This window comes from Eublepharis macularius, chromosome 19 (assembly GCF_028583425.1).
Source record: "Eublepharis macularius isolate TG4126 chromosome 19, MPM_Emac_v1.0, whole genome shotgun sequence".
Taxonomy (NCBI): Eukaryota; Metazoa; Chordata; class Lepidosauria; order Squamata; family Eublepharidae; genus Eublepharis; species Eublepharis macularius.
In genome coordinates, this window is record NC_072808.1 from 2,193,077 (window position 1) to 2,213,148 (window position 20,072).

A 20,072-nucleotide genomic window follows, 5' to 3' on the forward strand; every position below is an offset into this window, starting at 1 on the left:
ACAGGAGGTGGTGGCAGCTACAAGCATTGCCAGCTTCAAGAGGGGACTGGACAAATATATGGAGCAGAGGTCCATCAGTGGCTATTAGCCACAGGAGATAGATGGTATTCTCTTTGTGGGGAGGTGGTGCTCTGTTGTCTTGGTGCTGGAAGGAAGGCAGTGGGAGGGCTTCTGGTGTCCTGGCCTCACTGACAGTCCTTTAGATGGCACTGGATTTCTAGCCACTGTGTGTGACAGAATGTTGGACTGGATGGGCCACTGGCCTGATCCAACATGGCTTTGCTTATGTTCTTAACCACTGCAGAAACTGGTCATGTATATATAGGTGGTGAGGGGAGGGGGGAGTGGATGCAATCAGTAGCTTCTGATAATGAGATCAGTATTGTATGGTATGGTGTCAGAAGCTACTGATTGCATCCCCTCCCCTCACCACCTATATATACATGACCAGTTTCTTCATACTCTCCATGCATCTGACGAAGAGAGCTGTGGTTCTAGAAAGCTTATATGCTACAGTAAAGTTGGTTAGTCTTAAAGGTGCTACTGGACCCTTTTCTATTTTGCTCCTGCAGACTAACACGGCTAACTCCTCTGGACCTCTCATCATGTATTGTTGCTCATTGCACGTGATGTACCTTGTACTTTATAATCCAATATAAAAACATTGAATACGACTTGTTTTTTGCATGGTGCACTCAGACGGTTGAGAAGGGAGGTTGGCAAGCCAAGCTTTACGGTACTGCCCAACCAATACGGAAGCCCGGAAGGCCGAGCCGTGGGCCGCGCTCGCCAGTCCCGTCTGCCGCCGAGAGGGGCCGCTAGATAAGACGGCGCGCGGGAGTCGCCCTCCTCTCCCGGGCGGCTTTTCCCGTCGTGCCTCGCGCCGCGGCGCCCGACGGGAGTTGTAGTCCGCGGCGGGCGGAGGGGCGGCGGACTCGCTCCCCCAGCGTGCCGCGCGCCGAGCCCGCGCGCCCGCTCTCTTCCTCGCAGCCTGCCTCGCCGTCGGTCTCCTCAGGCAGGCGGCGGCGGCGGCGACGGCCAGCCGGGTGGGCCGGCGAGGGCGAGGGCGGAGGGCGAGGCGGGCTTGAGCGAGGCGGCGGCGGCGGCGCGGCTGAGTCCGACCATGTCGGGCGAGGAGGAAGCGGCCGAGCTGACGATCGCGGAAGACGCGGTGGTGAACAAGTACAAGATGGGGGGAGAGATCGCCAACCGTGAGTGTGGCCCCGGCGGGCGGGCGGGTTAGGAGGCGGGCGGGCCTGGGCGGGTCGGGGGCGCCCGACGAGGCGACCTGTCACGGCCGGAACAAGAGCCCTGTGCGGGCAGGTGGCCGGCGGCGGCGGCGGCGGCTTGGCCGCGGAGGGGGGCCGGCAGGTCGCGGGTCCAACTTTCTTGCTAAAAATCGGGGCTGGATGAAAGAGGCGGGCCGGGAAGCAACGGAGGAAACCCCCCCCGGGCAGGGTTGCCAACTCCAGGCGGGGAAATTCCTGGAGGGACTGAGGAGGGAAGGGTATCGACGCCATAGAACCCGCCCTCCAAAGCACCCATTTCAGTGGCCGGGAGATTGGCGGGAATTCCGGGAGATCTCCAGCCGCTGCCTGGCGTTGGCAACCCCGCGCGCCCCTTCGCCTTGGCGCCCTCGCCGCTCCCCTCCTTCCTTGCTGTAAGGAGCCCCACACGTGGCGGGTCGTCCCCCCCCCCCAGTCCCTTCCCTCCCGTCAACCAACTAGTTTAAACCCCCGGGGGTTAGTTAGTAGTCCCCGTTGTTCCTCTCTGGGTGGGCAAGTTGGGCTCTGCCCGCCCGCGCCAGGCGCGCCTCCCTGGTTTTGGGGAGGGGAGGGTCGCTGTGGCGGGGTCCCCCAGCCAGCCAGCCAGCCCCCCCTCCCCGCCCCCCCACCCCGGGGGCATGGGGCCGCCTTCCTCCGGGGACTGCGAGGCACGTGGCCCGCCCCTGGCCATGTGCGGCTGGCGCGCGCCCTCCGGCTCGCCCGCTTCCTCCCGCCCGGCTGCCTCCTCCCAGGTGGCTCCTTTTGTTTCTGGGGGAATTCTGGCTCCGGGTCAGAACTCAGCACCCCCCAGGCCCACTTCCCAGCCCTGTATTGGAAGACATTGTGGATTATTAGGCATGCCTGGAGAGAGGGGGCTCCTCTTCCACGGGTCAGCCTCTGCTTTTCTATGTGTGCATGTGCGTGCTTTCCTTTTAGCCACCAACAAAAAAAAGTGTGTGTGTGTGTATATATAGCACACTTGACTTACAGGCCTGAGAAGTTCCTAAGAGTAGGCAAACACACTTGCTGGTTGGGTAATCAGACACCTTGGCTTGCAGTACTCCATGATAAAATCCTACGTCAGGCTTACACCGCTTTTCAATTTGTTGGGTTCTCCCAGCGGCGGTGATTGATTGATTAGATTTTTTGCACGCCCTCCCTGCAAGCAGGCTCAGGGCGGGTTACGGTCATAAGTTACAATAAATAATTATGTTTATTATACATAAATTAGTTTATTATATGTAAATAATTACAATAAATGATAAATATTTGAATGAGAAAGATAAGCAGAATTTGGCGAACAACCAGCTTTCAGCGCATATTAGGGGCTATATGTATAATCATGTGTAATAAACGTGGCTGGGCGCTTCATCAGAACCGGCCGTGTTTCAAGAGAACGCTGACCCGCTCGCCTGCTTAAAATAACCTTTGGTGGAGTGGGTGATGTAATGTGAGCCTTCACAATTGAGGTATGCAGGGGTTACTTTGGTGTTAAGTCCCAAAATTAGATTTAAAATTTATCTCAGGGTAATGTGCAATTTTGTATGTTTTATAGTGAAATTCTACAATGGAAAATGCAGGGGAGTTCGGTGTGAATCTTGGCCTAATCACGAAGTCATGTAGTGAACTTGGGGCAAAAGAGTGTAATAGATAAAATTCTTTCTGTGCCAACCTCAGTGGAATTGTTAAAGTGATACTATTAGGAGTTAACTGTTTTTACAGAATAACGAAGACTAAATATTTATACGGCCTTTATTTGGTATCATTCTGCTGAAGATCCATGTGTTACTTTATCGGTAACCCAGTTTGCAGAGTTAATGGATTCAGGTTTACATACAACTGATAAAGTAACTTGGATAGAATATTTCTCACAGGAAAGAATAATAATCTGGCATTTAAACATCAAATATGGAAACTTCAGGTATTCTGGACTTGTTTATTAAACAAGCCCTTCATTGTGTGTGGAGAGAGAATATCGGACAGGTTGTTGACATTGCAGGAGCCCCTTCAACTCAAGATCTTTTTTATGCTTGTAGATGGAAGCTAACTTAATAAAATCTTAGGCACCAGATTCTTCAAACTCCATTAATGTTGTTGTGCTGGTGATGTTTATTTTAGGAGGGGGGGGGGGAAAGAGCCACCAAATGTCGAGTCTGCAGCTGCGTTTTTCTATGCTTCATACAATTGTAAAATGTACTAACAACGTTTGTGTTGAATCACAGGAGTCCTGCGTACTGTGGTAGAGGCAGCAAAATCAGGAGTGTCTGTCCTCAGCTTATGTGACAAAGGGGATGCCATGATTATGGACGAGACTGGCAAAATCTTTAAGAAGGAGAAAGAGATGAAGAAAGGTAATGTACAGTTTCAAAGCTTGAAGTTTTCGTATACAAAGCATACTTTAAATAGCATCCATTATCATTATTCAGCTCTCCCACCTTTACTTTGTGCAGGCTATTCTTACTAGTACAGCTTAGTGTGCTGTACTAGCTAGTTTGTCTTCTCTAGTTGAATTAACCACTACCATTCATGCAGATAAATTGTATTTCAGAGCTCTCAAGGTACGCCAATTTTACCAACCTGGAGTTTTTATGCAAATCTTGCTTTTAGAGGAAGAGTCACAAAAAACACTGCTTGTGGTTTTTGAGGCTCATGGTATCTTGCTCACTTGGAAAGGGAAGATTATGGTTGTTTTTTCTGTATCTGGTTTGATGGTGGGTGCCAGATTACCTCCCCCCCCCCCTTGAAACACTGCAGAATTTTAAAGTAGTTAGTTTGAAACCCAGCCTAAGGCAAGTCTGCTTTATAATTTCAGAATAGAGTGCAAGTATATAAAATAACCATTGCTATCAGACTTACTGTCTTTCTGGAGGCACAGGGAAACTGGTATTTAGAGTTCTCTAGTGAGTTTTTAACTATTTAGAAGAGAACAGAAATGGAGTCCAAGAGTACTTGGCTGTTGCCAGAACCTGGGATGAATTTTCGCCTTGTCATCAGTGATAGCGGCTCATTTGGATCTGTATCTTGATAAGAAGAGTGCATTCTCATTTGCATAGCAGTATTCTTAAGCACGATAGGTTGTTCATATTTTACAGAGTTGCTGGACTAGTAGGATTACAATCACTTAGGGAAAATGTGCAGAAGTGTATGATAGGAGGGCCAAAATTACTTTAATCTAAACGTTATGCTGGGTTCAGCGGTAGTGAAATTCTTCTCTGTACAATGCTGCTGGATTGAATTAAAGTTCTATAAACTTCTCTCAACTATTCCAAGAGAGAGAACTTCATAGGGCACCATTGCTAGGCATGATAGTTAAAGGCTGGTAATGAAGCCTGCGGCACATTTGACCAGTGCATGTAGTTTCTAACGACTGGATGCAGCTTTCTGCAGCTTCTAGAGATCAAGTTCATTTTACCTTTTTACAGAAAGGGGAATGGCTCCTCCAGCAGCACTGTGATACTTGGGAAATTATCTTTTGAAAAATCAGTGCATTGCTGTGTGCAAAAGTGGTTCATACTCCATCAACTGTTCCAGGTCACACCTTAGGTGTCTCCCTCTCAGCACTGACCAAACCCATCTCATTTTAAACTGGGGAAGCTACTAAAGCTACAAGACAGGTTGGTGCAGCTGTAGTGGTTCTTGTACCACTCACAGTGTCAGCAGAAAAAAGATAGCAAACCAAACTGGCAGTTGTGATCTCTCCTGTGTGCAGGACTGATCTAGTGGTTAAATTGCTTTTGGGTGTTTGTGCTTTCTGCCTAAACTGCTGCTTTTTTAACATGGGATAAACGCAACGGCTTTAGAAACCCTTATTTTATTTGAAGTGAGTGTGAGTAAGTGTACAGGGCTTGTGTGAATGGTATGACCTCACCGCTGCTCCCTTTTTTGTATAGGTATTGCCTTCCCCACAAGTATATCGGTAAATAACTGTGTCTGTCACTTCTCCCCTTTGAAGAGTGACCAGGATTACATCCTCAAAGATGGCGACTTGGTCAAAATGTAAGCATCTGAGTTCACTTTCTTGGTTTATCTCTTGTCTTGCTAAATTTTCCTCCCAGCTGTGTACTCTAAAGTGTCTTAAGAGTGTGGAGAGGTGCATACAGAGCAGCCTATGATGATGTGAAAAAGAAGAGTTCTAAGTTGCTAAAATAAATTTGGATTGGTGATTACAAACATTTGAGTTAATGGAAATAAGCAAGCAAACTAAAAGCTCACATTTGTTCTGTTACATTTTTTATTTTTAAGCTGTGAAATGGAATCTTGAGTTGCTAGTGTTTTCCACAAAATTTTGAATTGGCTTGACATTACTAGAGAGCTACCTAAATCCTTTCCTTGCAGACCTTGAGAGAAAACTGTGAAGCTACTTTATTTAACCAGAATTTAAATTTTAACTTGAACTCCTATTACACATCTATAATCTACTTCTATTTTTTTTTAGTGCCTGGCCTTTTGCCTATGAATTGTTTTGGTATTTGGTTTTATTGATGGCTTTTGATTGCTTTGTCTTACTGTTTTTGGCATACTGGTATTATATAAACACTGCCTTGATCTTCAGCAGGTAGGTGAGTTACAAGCTGTGAAATAACAAATAAAATGTTTACAGCATATGAAACTGAAATGTGTCATCAGTTGTACTTCTCCAATTCATTTTTGTTGTAATGCTCATTGCTGAATAAGCATTCTTACCTTAAAAGCTGTTTCTGTGGCTATTGAAGCCTGAACGGTTAGGAGTAAGTGTGTCAAAATGTGCCTTGCACAGCCTTGTGCGTGGCATTCCCAAAGTCATTTGAACAGCTAGGAGTTGCATTGTTTGCACAGGGGTGGATTTTTTCTTAGCAAATAATACAAAACTGGCTGATACGTCCCCATTTGCCATGTAATGATTGTCCCTTTAGCTGTCATAGCACAAACTCTTGCTTGTGCACAGCCTATAAAGTAGATTTATAGGATTGGCCAGTTGCAGTTAAGTGGCTTGTAAGCAAAGCATTTAAAGATTTAGGTGTCAGAGAGACTTTCTTACTCCTATATGAGGTTTAAACTTTTTTTTTGCATTGCAGTGACCTAGGAGTCCATGTTGACGGCTTCATAGCAAACGTAGCACATAGTTTTGTCATTGATGCAGCAAAGGTACATCTCCTAAATGTCTGTCTGAAATTAAATCATGTGCATACACTGCTTTGAAGTTAGGGCTGAGCCCACAGAAGGAGTTCTGCGTTCTTGAGTAGAACCAGTATGAGAAGGACCCTTAGCAGCACAAATCACAGTTAGTCAACATTAAGGGAGCTGTTCAAGAAATACTCAAGTCTTAAAGGAGCATCATTTTTAAAAAAAACCTATTCAGAGTGCACAAACCTTTAAAAGCTGGAATATTTGGATACTTTATGCATATCCATTGAAAGTTAGATGCCTGTGATACAGGGCCTTGTGCATTTGAATTGTTTAAATATTTCTGAAAATACCACGTAGCACTGGCATGTTTGAGCAAGTGTTTTTTTAAATCGATCAAAGTTCTGTGAGTAAGCTAGGACAGTTCTGGGCACATAATCACTTCCAGTTTGGATTTGCTAAATTCTCATCTCTGTTGAAAATCATTTTCTGCAACAAAGTGCATATAGTGCTGAGGATATTTTGCCTGGATCAGCTTGCCATTTTCTTGGATCAGCTTGCCCTACTGTTGCCAGGATTGGTTGATAGCTCTGCTGATCAGTCACGTCAGTGGATTTAATGTGTAGGGGCCATATCCCATTAAAGTTGTCCAAAATGGTCAGCTAAGCAAAAATAAAGATTAAATTCTAGGCAATTCCTTATTTTTTCAAAAAAAACCCCTGTTTTTGTGGACTTTCTATAACTAGCATCTGCTTTTTAAAAATTCTGTCCAGTACCTCATACAATCTGGTGCTGATATTGACAGTGTAGATTTGTCAGTTGAGTTTCTTCAGACGTGGCTGATGCTAATTGAGCACCGAGGATAGACAAATGCCCGTGGGTGTTGGAAGTTCAATTGAATCCTATTTCAATTTTTTAAAAAGTAAAAACACTTCATTTAAAATCCCGCCCAAATGAAGTACTTTTAAGTCTTGTTGACTTCAGAAGGAAAGACTTAAGTACTGGCTGCACTAGACTGTGACTTTAACAGTCTCTGTACAGGTGTCCAGTGCCCCACATTTGTTGGCGAAGAAGCTTTTAGGACATTTTTTCCTCATGACAATGAATGTGTAGGTAGTAATTGCTTGTTTCCCCCTAAACGTTCAGGAAATTCCGGTGACAGGTCGCAAAGCTGATGTCATCAAAGCTGCTCACCTCTGTGCTGAAGCCGCCCTGCGCTTGGTCAAGCCTGGAAACCAGGTGAGAGTTGGTGGCTAATCTCTCCACATGGTTGTTCTTTCGCCCAGTGGCAGGAGGTAGGCGTCATGTCCTAAATGTAGGACGCTATTAAACTGTATGAGGAATCAGTGGCTGGCTGGACTAAGAACGATCTCTAGGATGAGTGAGGGCTTCTGTTGGAGTGTTCTGCTGCGGCTTTCAAACTGTGAAAGATTTCCACTGCCCTGGCGATAGCTCATCCTTGCTTGTAAAAAGATGCTATCTGTTGAGAGCACAATACTTCCATTTATCTTTTTAGAAATGGCTAAGTTCTTTTCTTTGAAAGTAGTGTAAACAAGCAAGGGACCCGCAGAGACTTCGGGTGGGCATCTCATTTTCCACTCCCCCACTATCACTGATTTCTATTCCACGAAAGCCCTCATAGCCTCCACCCTTTTCCTGCTTCCTTCTTCTCACCTGCCAGCCAATCTACCTTTACCTGTCCCCCCCACTCCAGCTTCCCCTCTCTCTCTCCTCCTGGCAGCCTCCACCTGGGAAAATTATGGCACAGTTGTGTGGTGCTGGCTGATGGACCAGCCCAGTTCTGTGGTGAGGATTTGTGGGGCGGAGGGGACTTCACTACCCCCTCTGTTCTCTTCACACACCTTTTCTTCTTCCCTTCCTCCTAGGAACCCCCATATCCTCACTCTCTCTGCTTCCCTCTGTGTCTCACCCGCTAACCAACCTACCTTATATCTTCCGCCTCTATATTCAGCTATATTTGTTACATATTTAATTAGAACTCTGCTTATCTTCACACTGGGGACCCACAGCAGCTTATGTCATTCTTGTCTCCATTTTTTCATCATAACCACCCTGTGAGGTAGATTAGGCTGTGTGTGTGTGTGACTGGCCCAAGGTAATCAGTGAGCTTGCATGGCAGAGTGGGGATTCAAACCTGGGTCTCCTAGATCCTAGTCTACACAGTGGCTTTCCTGGGGTGGCAAGAATAATGAACAGTGGCAAGAAGCTGGGCTTGGGAGAGTCATGTAAGTTTTGTGGTATCAAGTTGCCCAGTGGTGGTTGGTGGGTTCAGCCCTTTCTCAAAAGGCCAAAACAGCCCTGGGAAGGGCCTTGTCCCCTTCCCATACTTTTTACTGACAGAAACCCAAAGCTTCAAGACAGGCAATACTGTTGTGGTTGCCTAGGAACCCCCACCATGTCCGCTGAGAGAGCATTTGTTTCTTAAAGCTACAGGTGCTTCTTTTATTTGGGTTTTTTTAAAGCCCCCCCAAGTTTTTTTAATGTTTTTTCCTGTAAACCTAGTGCTTTCTCAGGTTTCAAGAAAGATCTGTCTTATCTGTTCATAGCTCCGGTCTCTAGAGTTTAGTATCTACAGATTTGAGAATTAGGTATAATGATAATGGTAATTTGCCGCGATACATGTATTTGTATTCCCTCTTGGAATTGTATTGCTAGCCTCAAGTTCTGTTTTCACCCATTTGTTTAATCCAGCCTTATCCCTTCATTTATTCTGATCTCAGACAGCATTTTAATAGTTACTTTGTGAAAAGTGGAATTTCTGTGTTTACTGTCTTGTTTCTGCCAGTGTTAAGAGCCAGAATTATGTAGTGGCGAGAGCGATGGACTAGGATCTGGGCAGATCAGGTTCCATTCCCTGCTCTAGCACGGAAGCTCCCTGAGTGACCTTGGGCTGCCTGACCTACCTTACAGGGTGGTTGTGAGGGAAAAGGTAGGAGGGGAGAGTGATGTAAGGTGCTTTGGGTTCCTATTGGAAAGAAAGGCAAAGTATAAATGAAGTAAAAGAAAACCTGTCATTAGTTTGCAATTTGTCAATTTATACAACAATTTCACATGAACATATGAAGCTGGTCTATCAAGGTCAGTCTTGTCTGCTCCGATTGGCAGCAGTACTCCAAGGTCTCAGGTAGAGGCCATTCACGTTACTTACTACATAGTCCTTTCAACTGGAGATGCTAGGGATGGAACCTAGGACCTCTTGTGTGCCAGGCACGTCCTCTGCCACTGAGTAATGGCCTCTCCTGAATTTCAGAGGCAACTGGTTTCTGTTTAGCCTTTTGCTGTTAAATTCGGTATTCGAAGAGTAATAGGGCACTTGTGATGCAGAGTAACGTTTTGCTACAGCCCTAATATGTGTGGTTGGGTCAGGGAGAGAATACATGACTTTTTCAGTTCTCCTTAGTAACTGATGTGAAATCCATTAATATAGAAATATGGATCGGCCTCTACTTTTGCTGTAGAATATGCTCAAATTGAAATTAAACTCCCGTAATTTGTCCCTTTCAACAGAATTCCCAAGTGACAGATGCCTGGAACAAGATTGCTCATTCTTTTAACTGCACACCGATTGAAGGTAGGGTTTGGCTGACTGAAGATTGAAGTGACACAGAGCAGAAACTGAAGATCATTAATCATAAGCCGTGACCCTTGACCTATGCAGCTTGCATTATTGGCAGTGTGAGCTGCTGTGAGTGACAGCATCTAGCCCCAATTGCTTTTGGTCTGCGTCACAAAATACATCCAATTCCTTCTGCTTTGAACTCTTATGATGCCTTTTTTTGATTACCACACAAAATGAGAGCTGCTGTAGCATAGTGGTTAAGTGGTTGGGCTGCAAGTCAGCACTCTGTTGGTTTGAATCTACTGCTGTGAACACAGCAGGTGGCTTTGGGGTAATAATAACACTGACTGTGTTCATTGCTCTGAGTAGGCACTAATCTGTCTAGATGAGCGGTATATAAGCACACTGTAAATTATGTTATTAAATGTCTTTGCTTGGAACCTGCCCAATTGGATAGCAGGGCTGATGGTTTAGTTTGGAGTTGGAGACATTTGCAGAATGCTTTGAGAGCCTGCAATAGGTAAGGCACAAGGCACATTGAATCCTTTTCCTTCCTAGCTGTGGCTGTATGCTTAACTGAAGAGCAGTAAGTCACTTTGGGACCAATTCAGCCAAACAAGCCCAAGAAGATGCGTGTTGAAAAGGGATCATGGGAATTTTGGAATGTATTCTGTGGTGATGTCAACATGAAAGAAATAGTGATGTAAATTTATCATTAAAATGTGCTTTGCCTCTGCTCAAACTGTCATATATAAGTTCATTAGACAATGACAATGTCAGCCCACTGCAAAGAATTGCACTTTCAAGGCAAAGTTATAGTGCTAATGTAATGGCTTTTTGGAATTGTTGTGTTCCTTTCTATATAGGAAAAAATATGAGTAGCAATACAGTGGCTGCTTATGCTGTCAAGGGAATGTAAGCTGCTACTGTTTTGGAAACTTGTAAGTGCCATAATCATCCAGTTGCTGGCGGCAGGGCAAAAGCTTAGCTTGTAAGACTAAACAGGGCTGTTTTCTTTCTGGATCAAACTTTATTTGTTGTTGTTGGATGAGTAGTTTCCCTCCCTCAAGTAGAAAGGTGTTGATTCCTCACTCTTCATTTGTGATTTGGAGGGCAGATAATAACAACAACAACAACATTCGATGTATATACTGCCCTTCAGGACAGTTTACAAAGTGTGTCATTATTATCCTCACAGCAATCACCCTGTGATGTGGGTGGGGCTGAGAGAGTTCTGGAAAGCTGTGACTGGCCCGAGGTCACCCAGTTGGCTTCAAGTGGAGGAGTGGGGAATCAAACCTGGCTCTCCAGATTACAGTCCTGCTGTTCTTAACCATTACACCAAACTGAGAAATGATTTTTCTGGGATTGAGACTTAAAATGAAGATATGCAGCAAAGCAAAAGAAATGTTTGACCATGTGCCAGTCTATATACTGTCATGGAGGGTGGTATGGGAAAGAGTAGAGATAGCTGGGAAACACTGCTCCAATCAATTTGAGTGTCCCTGTAGTGACATTCAAGAATATCTTGTATAGTGACACTAATTGCTAGGTAGCCTTGCACAGCCATTAGACACTGAAATTCAGACTTAATTGGATTTTTAGAAAGCTCTCTTCGGTTTTAAGTGCAACAGGCTGCTTGCTGGTGCTTCTTCTGACTAGTCAATTTCTGGCCCTTGTGGAATTCCAAACTACTGTTAATTGCAATCTGTTCCCATATCTAAGGAAATATATGCAGCTTCTACAGGTCTTTCAACAGTGGGTGTGGGAATGGAAGAATGCCTGCATTACGTTCTCTGCTGCTTCTCTCCTTGGATTTAGAGGCATTCCAGTGGAGTTGGGATCAAGTTTTTCAGCCTCTTACAATTCGCCCTCCGCTACACAGCTTTTTCTGTGAATGAGATGTTCAGGGCTGATTCACACATTACATTTTTAGATGCGTTGGTACAGAAATGAAGGAGGGTACACATGGAACAAAACCAGGGTTAATAGACTCAGCCCAAAAGTTCTTGAGTTAAAGCTGTGACAGAGATAATGTATCAGTATTTCTGTTCGGAGTTAATACAATATAGAAGTGGCCTTCAGAATGTTTTTGAGTTGTATTCCAGGCTGCTGAAGTCTGAGGATGACCCCTGAAGTGATTTCAGGAGCTTGATTGCTGTAATATCCCACTTGCCCTGGTAATTCAAAGAGTCTCGATGCTGTGGGGTTTCCCCGCCCCTGCTTATATTGAAACCAATTCTGCAAAGGACAAGGTGTTTTTAATTTTTCTTTTCTTTTTCCAAGTACAGATTCTTGGGAATATCTGCAACAAGTCACTATGTGGCCCTTTGTGGGGTGAGTGCTAATAGCTGTCCTTCTCTCGACAGGGATGCTGTCCCACCAGCTGAAGCAGCACGTGATAGACGGCGAGAAGACCATCATCCAGAACCCCTCAGACCAGCAAAGGTGTGTGTCTCTTGCCTGGGGTTGCATGACATGCTGTTTTGTATTCCTGACACGGTACGAAGGGAGCAAAAATGTGTTGTAAAGGAGAAATGGAAGCCGTGACTCCGGACTAGCTAGTTTCCTGTAAGCTCCTGTACAGTTTCCAAGAAGGTGCTGATTTCTGCTTCCGTTTCTCCATACTTGTCCCTATGTAGGAAGGACCATGAAAAAGCGGAATTTGAGGTCCATGAAGTTTATGCCATTGATGTTCTCATCAGCACTGGGGAAGGAAAAGTAAGTATGCCTTCTTTGTAGTTGTTCTTTAACTGTGCAGTATACAAGGTTGGCAATCCAGGCTGAATTCCGGCTGAGCGTATTATCTTCCTAACTAGGTCGGTTATTGTGATGATGTGGATAAACCATTTTTGTTCTGAGGGGCTACATGGCCGGAACGAACCAGTAGCCAATTGCATGCCAAAAACTTTCCTTTACAAAGGAGGAAGCTGAGGGGTAGTAAACTTCCCTGTGACATGACTTCTATTTGTGTGAGTAAATCTTGAAACGGTGGTATTGAAATGGTCTTAAATGGCTTGTATGTCTTTAGGCCAGGGATGCTGGTCAGAGAACTACAATTTACAAAAGGGACCCTTCCAAGCAGTATGGCTTGAAAATGAAAACTTCCCGTGCCTTTTTCAGTGAGGTGGAGAGACGATTTGATGCTATGCCATTCACTCTCAGGTATTCTTTTTTCTCCTAATGTATTTACTCTCTGGAAGCTCTTATACACTTGCTGTTAGAGCTGTTTGCTTCAGTGGTTTTTGGCACTGGTATCTGCTACATGTGTTTTAAGAGGGGATGTTCCAGCTAGCTTTGCTCCTCTTAGCTTAAGCTATATCCAGATTGCTGGCCCTGCATTATAGTCATAAGCAGTTCTGTCTGTACAAAATCAGAATTTTGTGCCAAGACTATATAAACGTTGCAAATTATGCGTGCTAACGTGTGTTGGTTATTTTGTATAATTCTTCTAGTTTTGGGAGGGAAGTTGTGCAAGGCCTTATTCCTTGACCATTGGAAATCATATTCATCCACCATTATAAAATTATACATGTTCAAACTACATTTCCAGCCATGAGAAAGAGGAAAAAACCTGAGATGCCCAAGAAGCTGGGGTTTTTTTGTGTGTGTAACACATTCTATGCCATGTTTTCTGAATCTATGCAAAATATACAATCCTGCGATAAGACTCTTATCATTGTTATGTAATGGGCTAGTGAGTAACCCAGAAACATTGAAAAGCCCAGATCGCGGTGTCTGGTTCTTAATCTCATGTGCTGTTCTGTACAGGGCATTTGAAGATGAAAAGAAGGCCAGGATGGGTGTAGTAGAATGCGCCAAACATGAGCTGCTCCAGCCGTTTAATGTCCTCTATGAGAAGGAAGGTGAGTCCCTGCAAACTGAACGTTGGAACAGTTTCCATCTTGGATGTGGCTTAGGGAATTTTCTTCCAGGAACTAGTTGCGTTGAGAGAAGCATTAATACACTTTCTAATCACCCCAGTATATTCCTTGATTTTTAAGTTAATTTCAGAACTGATTGTGTACAAATAACGCAATATTTTTATCTTGGTTTTTAGCACAAAATGACTTGCAGTTTGTTTTAGCTGTAGCATGTTTGCTGTGTATATTTTAAAGGACATAAAAATATCTGCACAAAATACTGTATTGTATGCGTGAACAACATAATGGTTAGCTGTGCTGCTGAGAACTCTGTGGTCCTATAGCTAGCGGTGATAATGGGGGCACTTGGAAGCAGGAAGATTTAGCACTGATGTATGTTGGTTAGGGTATTGGACTAGGATCTGGGAGTCCCAGGTTCAAAACCCCACGCTGCCATGGAAGCTTGCTAGGTGACCTAGGGCCTGTCTCATACTCTCAGCCTAACCCACCTCACAGGGTGGTGGTGAGGATAAAATAGAGGGGGGAATGATGTAAGTCACTCTGGGGAGAAAGGTGAGATTTAGACGTCGTAGATGAATTGCTTGAAGTTCCTCTAAAGCTCAGTGCAGTGTCAGAGGGGAGGAGTGTGTGGTTGAGCTGAGGGAGCTACTAAGCTACTTGATGGCTACTAAGGCCAGCTTAAGTTTGCAGTAATGCAGGAGAGAGCTTGTGTAGCTTGCTGCTCATTGGATGAATGCCTGGTCGGTCATGCCTCCTCAAAACATTCAGATGGGCTGAAGCAAGGTAAGAGGTAAGGCCAGCCTCTCTGTTTGCATCACTTGAAAAGCGTACTTGTAGGGAATGCTTGTGTAACCTTGTACTCCCTCTTGGATTGGATATGTCAGAAGCAAGGCAGTTCTACTTTGTGCCCGTGTGTGTGCTGCCAGTGTCTTGCTGTACCTGTTTGCCTAATAGGCTCATGTAATGTTGATTCTTTCAGGGGAGTTTGTTGCCCAGTTCAAGTTCACGGTGCTTTTGATGCCCAATGGCCCCATGAGGCTAACCAGTGGCCCTTTTGAGCCCGAACTCTACAAATCAGAATTTGAGGTGCAGGATGCAGACCTGAAGGTCAGTGCAATGATGATTTTCATTCTCTGCATGCCCAAAGTCACAAGATCAAACTTTGTCATAATCAAGAGAACTCTTAAGCATCATCGCCCCAATTATTAAAATGCAATAGAAAGAGCCTGGTTGTGTTTTGGGCCTAAGGCACGTTCTAAAGTGCTTGGAGTGTTGCCCTTACAGAAGCAGGAAAATCTTATTAAAAACAGGGTTCCATTAGGAATGGTATAAACAGAGAATACACATATTGTACTGTACAGACGCACTGATGTAGCTGTATTCTAGTGGCTGCTTACCCGTTGTGGGTGATCTTTGATCATCTGTGTAGTCACACAACCCGCTCATGCTCTTCTCCAAAAATTGAGAAGAGAGGAACCAGCTCCTCCCTTTCAGCCATGTGCAAAGGGATCGTCTCCTCCCACCAGGAGGGGAGTTGAGCACTGATTTGGGGGCATAATGTGTTGGAGTTTTCTTTGCTGCTTATGCAGAGCCCTATAGGTCCCTCTGTCAAGTCAGTTTCTACAGATTGGTGAAAATCGATGTCGCTGGCTCTAAAAATGCATCGCTCAGCCCTGTGTGAGGCCAAGTGTCAATCTTGGTACGCGCCAAGCATTCTAGTACTGGCTGTGTTCTTTTAGGGCTGGCACTCGAACAGCATTCTAGGCATGTCTTAGTTCTTGATGTTTTCCTTCTCTTTTAGGCACTCCTACAGAGCTCAGCAAGCCGTAAGGCCCAGAAAAAGAAGAAAAAGAAGGTAATTTGGATGTGGGGAGTTAGGCAGTCTCGTGTTTTTTTTAAGTCAGTGTGAAACCCTAAATTATTATTCATACCATAGGTCTCCCGAAACAGGACGTGATTCTTAGATCTAGGATTTCAAAGTGTTACAGATTCACTATGTAGTTCTTCATTTATCCAAACAGCCTCTAGGACTCTTAAGATTGTTTAACTGGGTGATGTGTAGGAAAGACGAGTGTTGATCTGTTGTCAGTGGGTTAAATGGAGAGCGTTTTATAGTTTTTGATTCTGGAGACTTTTCTCCAAAAAGAAACTACCTCTTGATTTTGGGTGGAGTTATACAGGTGAAACTTTTAACAGACAATTCCTTATCTGCAAAGGTTACCAGCCCTACAAGGAAAAATTCAATTAACTTCCTGATTCCAGGTTAGGAGTGGGATGCTGCTAGGTATTCTCCTCTTTTTTTCAAACTAGTAATAGTTCAGGTTTTGGGGCTGGGTCTAAAAGCAGTCAGGTGCTCTGCAAGTCACACTTTTTCTTAAGTGTTTATCCACAAACACTTGAGCAAGATGACTTAATTCCGTTATTTCTCCAGGCCTCTAAGAATGCTGAGAATGCCACAACAGGAGAAACGGCAGAAGAGAATGAAACCGGCGACTGACTCTGACTCCCTTTGCCTGGCAACTGATCCTTTCTCTCTCATGCCCCCACCCAAAACAAGAGAAACAAATACCCCTTAATGGTTGTTTGTCTCCTAGGACCAAATGACGAGCAGCCTGGACTTCCCACGGAGTGCAGCCAGCTGTGACTGACTCTGCCACTGAGGGAGGAGTCTCCTGGCCAATTCAAAATACTTTTAAAAGTATGAAAAAATAAAATCAGGAGTCAAAACTAGTCTATATCCAATCTTTCTAAACTTTGATACTACTTGTGCTCATTGGAGGTGAACGAATGCAGTTTTGAGCAAGAGACTGAGCTTTTCTCTCTTTTCCCCTCTCCATTCCCTTTTTTGCGGGTACTTTGATTCATCTGAAAAAATCTGTAGGCACCTTTCCCCACAACTGTTAAACATCTGCCTTGGGGTTAGAATCCTATTACTGGCAGTTAGTATAACTTGCGTGCCTCCTTTCTATTCTGAACTTCAGGTATTTTTTCCCAACTTAAATCTTAGGAATACCCCATCCCCCACTCCTCATTTATGCTTTTAACATCAGCATGAAATTTCTGTAAGGTCATTCTTTCTGTGTCGATTTATGTCAACGCATCATTTATTTTTAATCAATTTGTGTGGCTTGTTGGCTTTCAGTTATCACCCTAGTGCAAAATACATGTTGCTTTTCTTGGAAAATCCTTCCCAAGACCCAAAGGCAATAAAACTGATACCTACAGGAGCTTCGCAGCTCTTGATTGAGGCTTTCTGAAAATTACAAAGGAGCCGATCCCTTGCTTTTTACCTGTCCCGCGTGCACTTGCTTTCCACATACTGAAATGTGTCACTGCCCCAGTGTTGTATAAAGCAGATTTTTTTTTTCAGAGGAATTCCGCTTTTTTTACATGAGTGAATGAAATGCTACAGAAGTGGTTGGACTAGACTCCATTTGTTGGACTCTCTTTTCTATAGTATGTCTTTTTAAATTGTCCTGCTGAACAATGATTGCGTGTTTTTCCCCCCCCTATCTTATTCCAAACCAGGTCCTGTATAGGCACTTATTGTAGCTGTACGGAAAGACGTGCCTGTAAAACTGCCCTAGATGAAGGTGGAGTACCTGTGTGCTCCGGCAGGCAAAAGTCCTTGACCAATATATCTGGAGTTTAATATTAAAAAAAAACACCCTTATAGTTACTACCAAAGTTTAAATCCGCTAAAAGAAATTTAAAAGTATCTTTCCCCCCCTGAAATACTTTCCCCATCACTCTTTGTAAAGTTTCTGTTTTAATTTCTAATTTGTCTCGCTCTTTTGTAAGGGTTGCTTTCAGCGCTGAGGCTGGGAAGTAAAATGGGGGATATGTTGAGGGGCGGAATCGTATGGAAGCGGCGAGCGTGGAGGATCATGCACAAGACCTGCAGTTAACTGCCAGTTTAGTTACAAACGGCTCTCAATTGTTAACCATGAGCTTAAGGGAGAAAGGGGGTGGGTGGGTGGGGGAAAGATACAGATAACTTGTCCGTAACAAGGAACATTTTAGCATTTATAAGTAATGCATTTTCTTATCGTCCTTCCATAAAGAAAGGCTGAGTTCAGCCACCTTAACAGTTTATAAACCACTAAGACTTGCTGGCGGTTTATTTAATTTTCTATCTTTATTTTGGAATTTTAAGGCAATTGTATCTCTTGATAAAAAAAAATGGCAGTTGGAAATTTTGGAACAAAATTCCCACAAACTGTTGTGTAATTTGATTTTTTTTTTCCAAATAAAATTGATTAGTGACACCTCTGGACCGATGAATGGGCTTGCTGTGTTGAGGGGGTGGAGGGGTCTGAAAGTCTTGACATATTTTTAAGCATGGCATGTGTGAAGAAGAAATCTGTACATCTGTTATGTGTGTAACAGTCGTAGCGACAGAGAATTACCGAGGGTTTTAATGCCTTGACTGTTGCTAACTATTATAAGCTCCAGTTTTCTGAATCCCAGAACTAGCGGGAAGTGTCCAAGACTGCTTAGTGAGCCCCTCGTATTACCTTTCATTGATGAAATTTGTGAAATAATGCCTACCCTAATGGAAAATAGCCTGTTCATTAATATCCCTTGGCCCAAGACATGTAAAACCCCTGTAGATTTTTTTTACTGTCTTTCAGGAACTATAAGACTGTCATTCTTGACTTTGCTGTTCAGAAACTTTTTGCTGTTCTACTATTAACCAAGAGAACTGGCTCCTTATGTGAATATGAAACTGTGAGATAAGCCAAAAATTATAGTTACGATCAGTTACTGCTCATCTTACAACTATCGATAGGAAGCATAGTGAACACGTAAGAATATGTTCAGTGGAGTTTCATCATAACGTTGGGAGAAGGTGTCTGACCCGGATGTGCCATACAGCAGCAGTAGAACGTAGGAGCAGGTGCTAAATTGGGAACTTTCTGGGAGGAAGGTTGGAAAGCTTGATATATTCATTGATAGATTACCAGTTGGTTATCTGTATTCATTGTCTGATTTCAGGTATCAAATACACACTTGGAAGCCATCTTTAGAAGAGAACTAGAGCCACATTAATACTAGAAGTGATTCCCTACGCAACAGACTCTCCGCCTTTCCACCTATCTTTTCTCCCACCTTGCCCTTCACTTAATGAGAGTGACCTTACCAATAGAAATACTGTAGCTATTCAATTAACTCGGAATACGTTTTGGATAAAGTGCAGACATTTTGTTAATGATATATTTTTGGCTGTGGGCAAGACATCAATGGTGGTGGACTACTGAGCAGCTGGGAGTTAGTGAAATACTTGCTCACTGCTACTCTTTGAAAAGAGCTTTTGGCTGGCTCCCTAAAAGCTTTGTGCAAGTCTATTCAACTGCCTTATTTTGACTGATATGTCAGCCAATAGCAGTGGCTATTTTTTAAAAAACTCCTTCATTGTGAGGATTAGAAACATACATTGCAGTTGCGTGTTAATGAGAATAATTTAGATAGACATCATATAGCAATACTCGGGATAAAGGATGTCATTGTCAGGTCTTGCCAGGTAAATCCCCCTCAAACCGGACATCCAGCTTGCACTACCCCTGTGGCTGAGGTGCGGGCTCTGCCAGTGTATCTTGTGGTCCTGGCACCGGACCCAGCACATCACCATCCGGGAGGGGGCCCCGCAGGTGGCCCGGGTTGTGGCCAGGATTCGCATCATCTCCCAGAAGCTGTCCAGTAGGTCTCCCAGTCTTTTAATCCCATCTCTCCCCAGAGGGCATGCATCTCAACGTCTTGAGGGGCCTTGGGCTTATACAGATTTCTCAGGCTCCTCTTTTGTCGAGCCAGCATCATCTCCCCGTCTCATCTCCCGAGGTGGTCCGTGCCTCCTCCGGCACGGTAGTGGGGTTGCTCAAGCTCAGTTCGAATAGCTTGCCCCACCGCCTCGCTTGCTCCTCTCAGCTCCTGCGGCCGTTGGGCCTCGCTGATGCCCATTCCCGGGGTGGTGGTGGTTAGCCAGTTCAGGTAGTTGCCACCCCCCCCCAACTTGGGGCATGCTCCTAATCCTTTTTGCACTTCGAGTCCGGCACCCTGCGGTTGCTCGGGGCTGGATGGTAGTCCCTCTGGCATATCATGAGATCTCTTGTCTGCCTCGTCTGGCATGGCGCAGGTAGCCCTGGTTCCAGGGGTACTTTAGGACTTCAGCTAAAATGTCAGGTCTTGCCAGGTAAATCCCCAAGCACTTCACTGCATCACTCAGGTGTATGAGTTAAAGTT

At 44.5% G+C, this 20,072-nt stretch overlaps 1 protein-coding gene across 1 annotated transcript; it reads left to right on the plus strand.

Annotated features, from left to right (window-relative positions):
- Positions 1–942: 942 nt before the first annotated feature.
- On the plus strand, positions 943–18,100 carry PA2G4 (proliferation-associated 2G4). The gene is made up of 13 exons (XM_055003542.1): positions 943–1,211; positions 3,488–3,616; positions 5,156–5,261; positions 6,320–6,389; positions 7,515–7,607; positions 9,897–9,960; positions 12,318–12,396; positions 12,591–12,669; positions 12,980–13,113; positions 13,720–13,814; positions 14,812–14,939; positions 15,634–15,687; positions 16,264–18,100. The coding sequence occupies exons 1-13, from the start codon at positions 1,124–1,126 to the stop codon at positions 16,327–16,329; spliced, it is 1,185 nt and encodes a 394-aa protein (XP_054859517.1). The 5' UTR covers positions 943–1,123; the 3' UTR covers positions 16,330–18,100.
- The last annotated feature ends 1,972 nt before the right edge of the window (positions 18,101–20,072 follow it).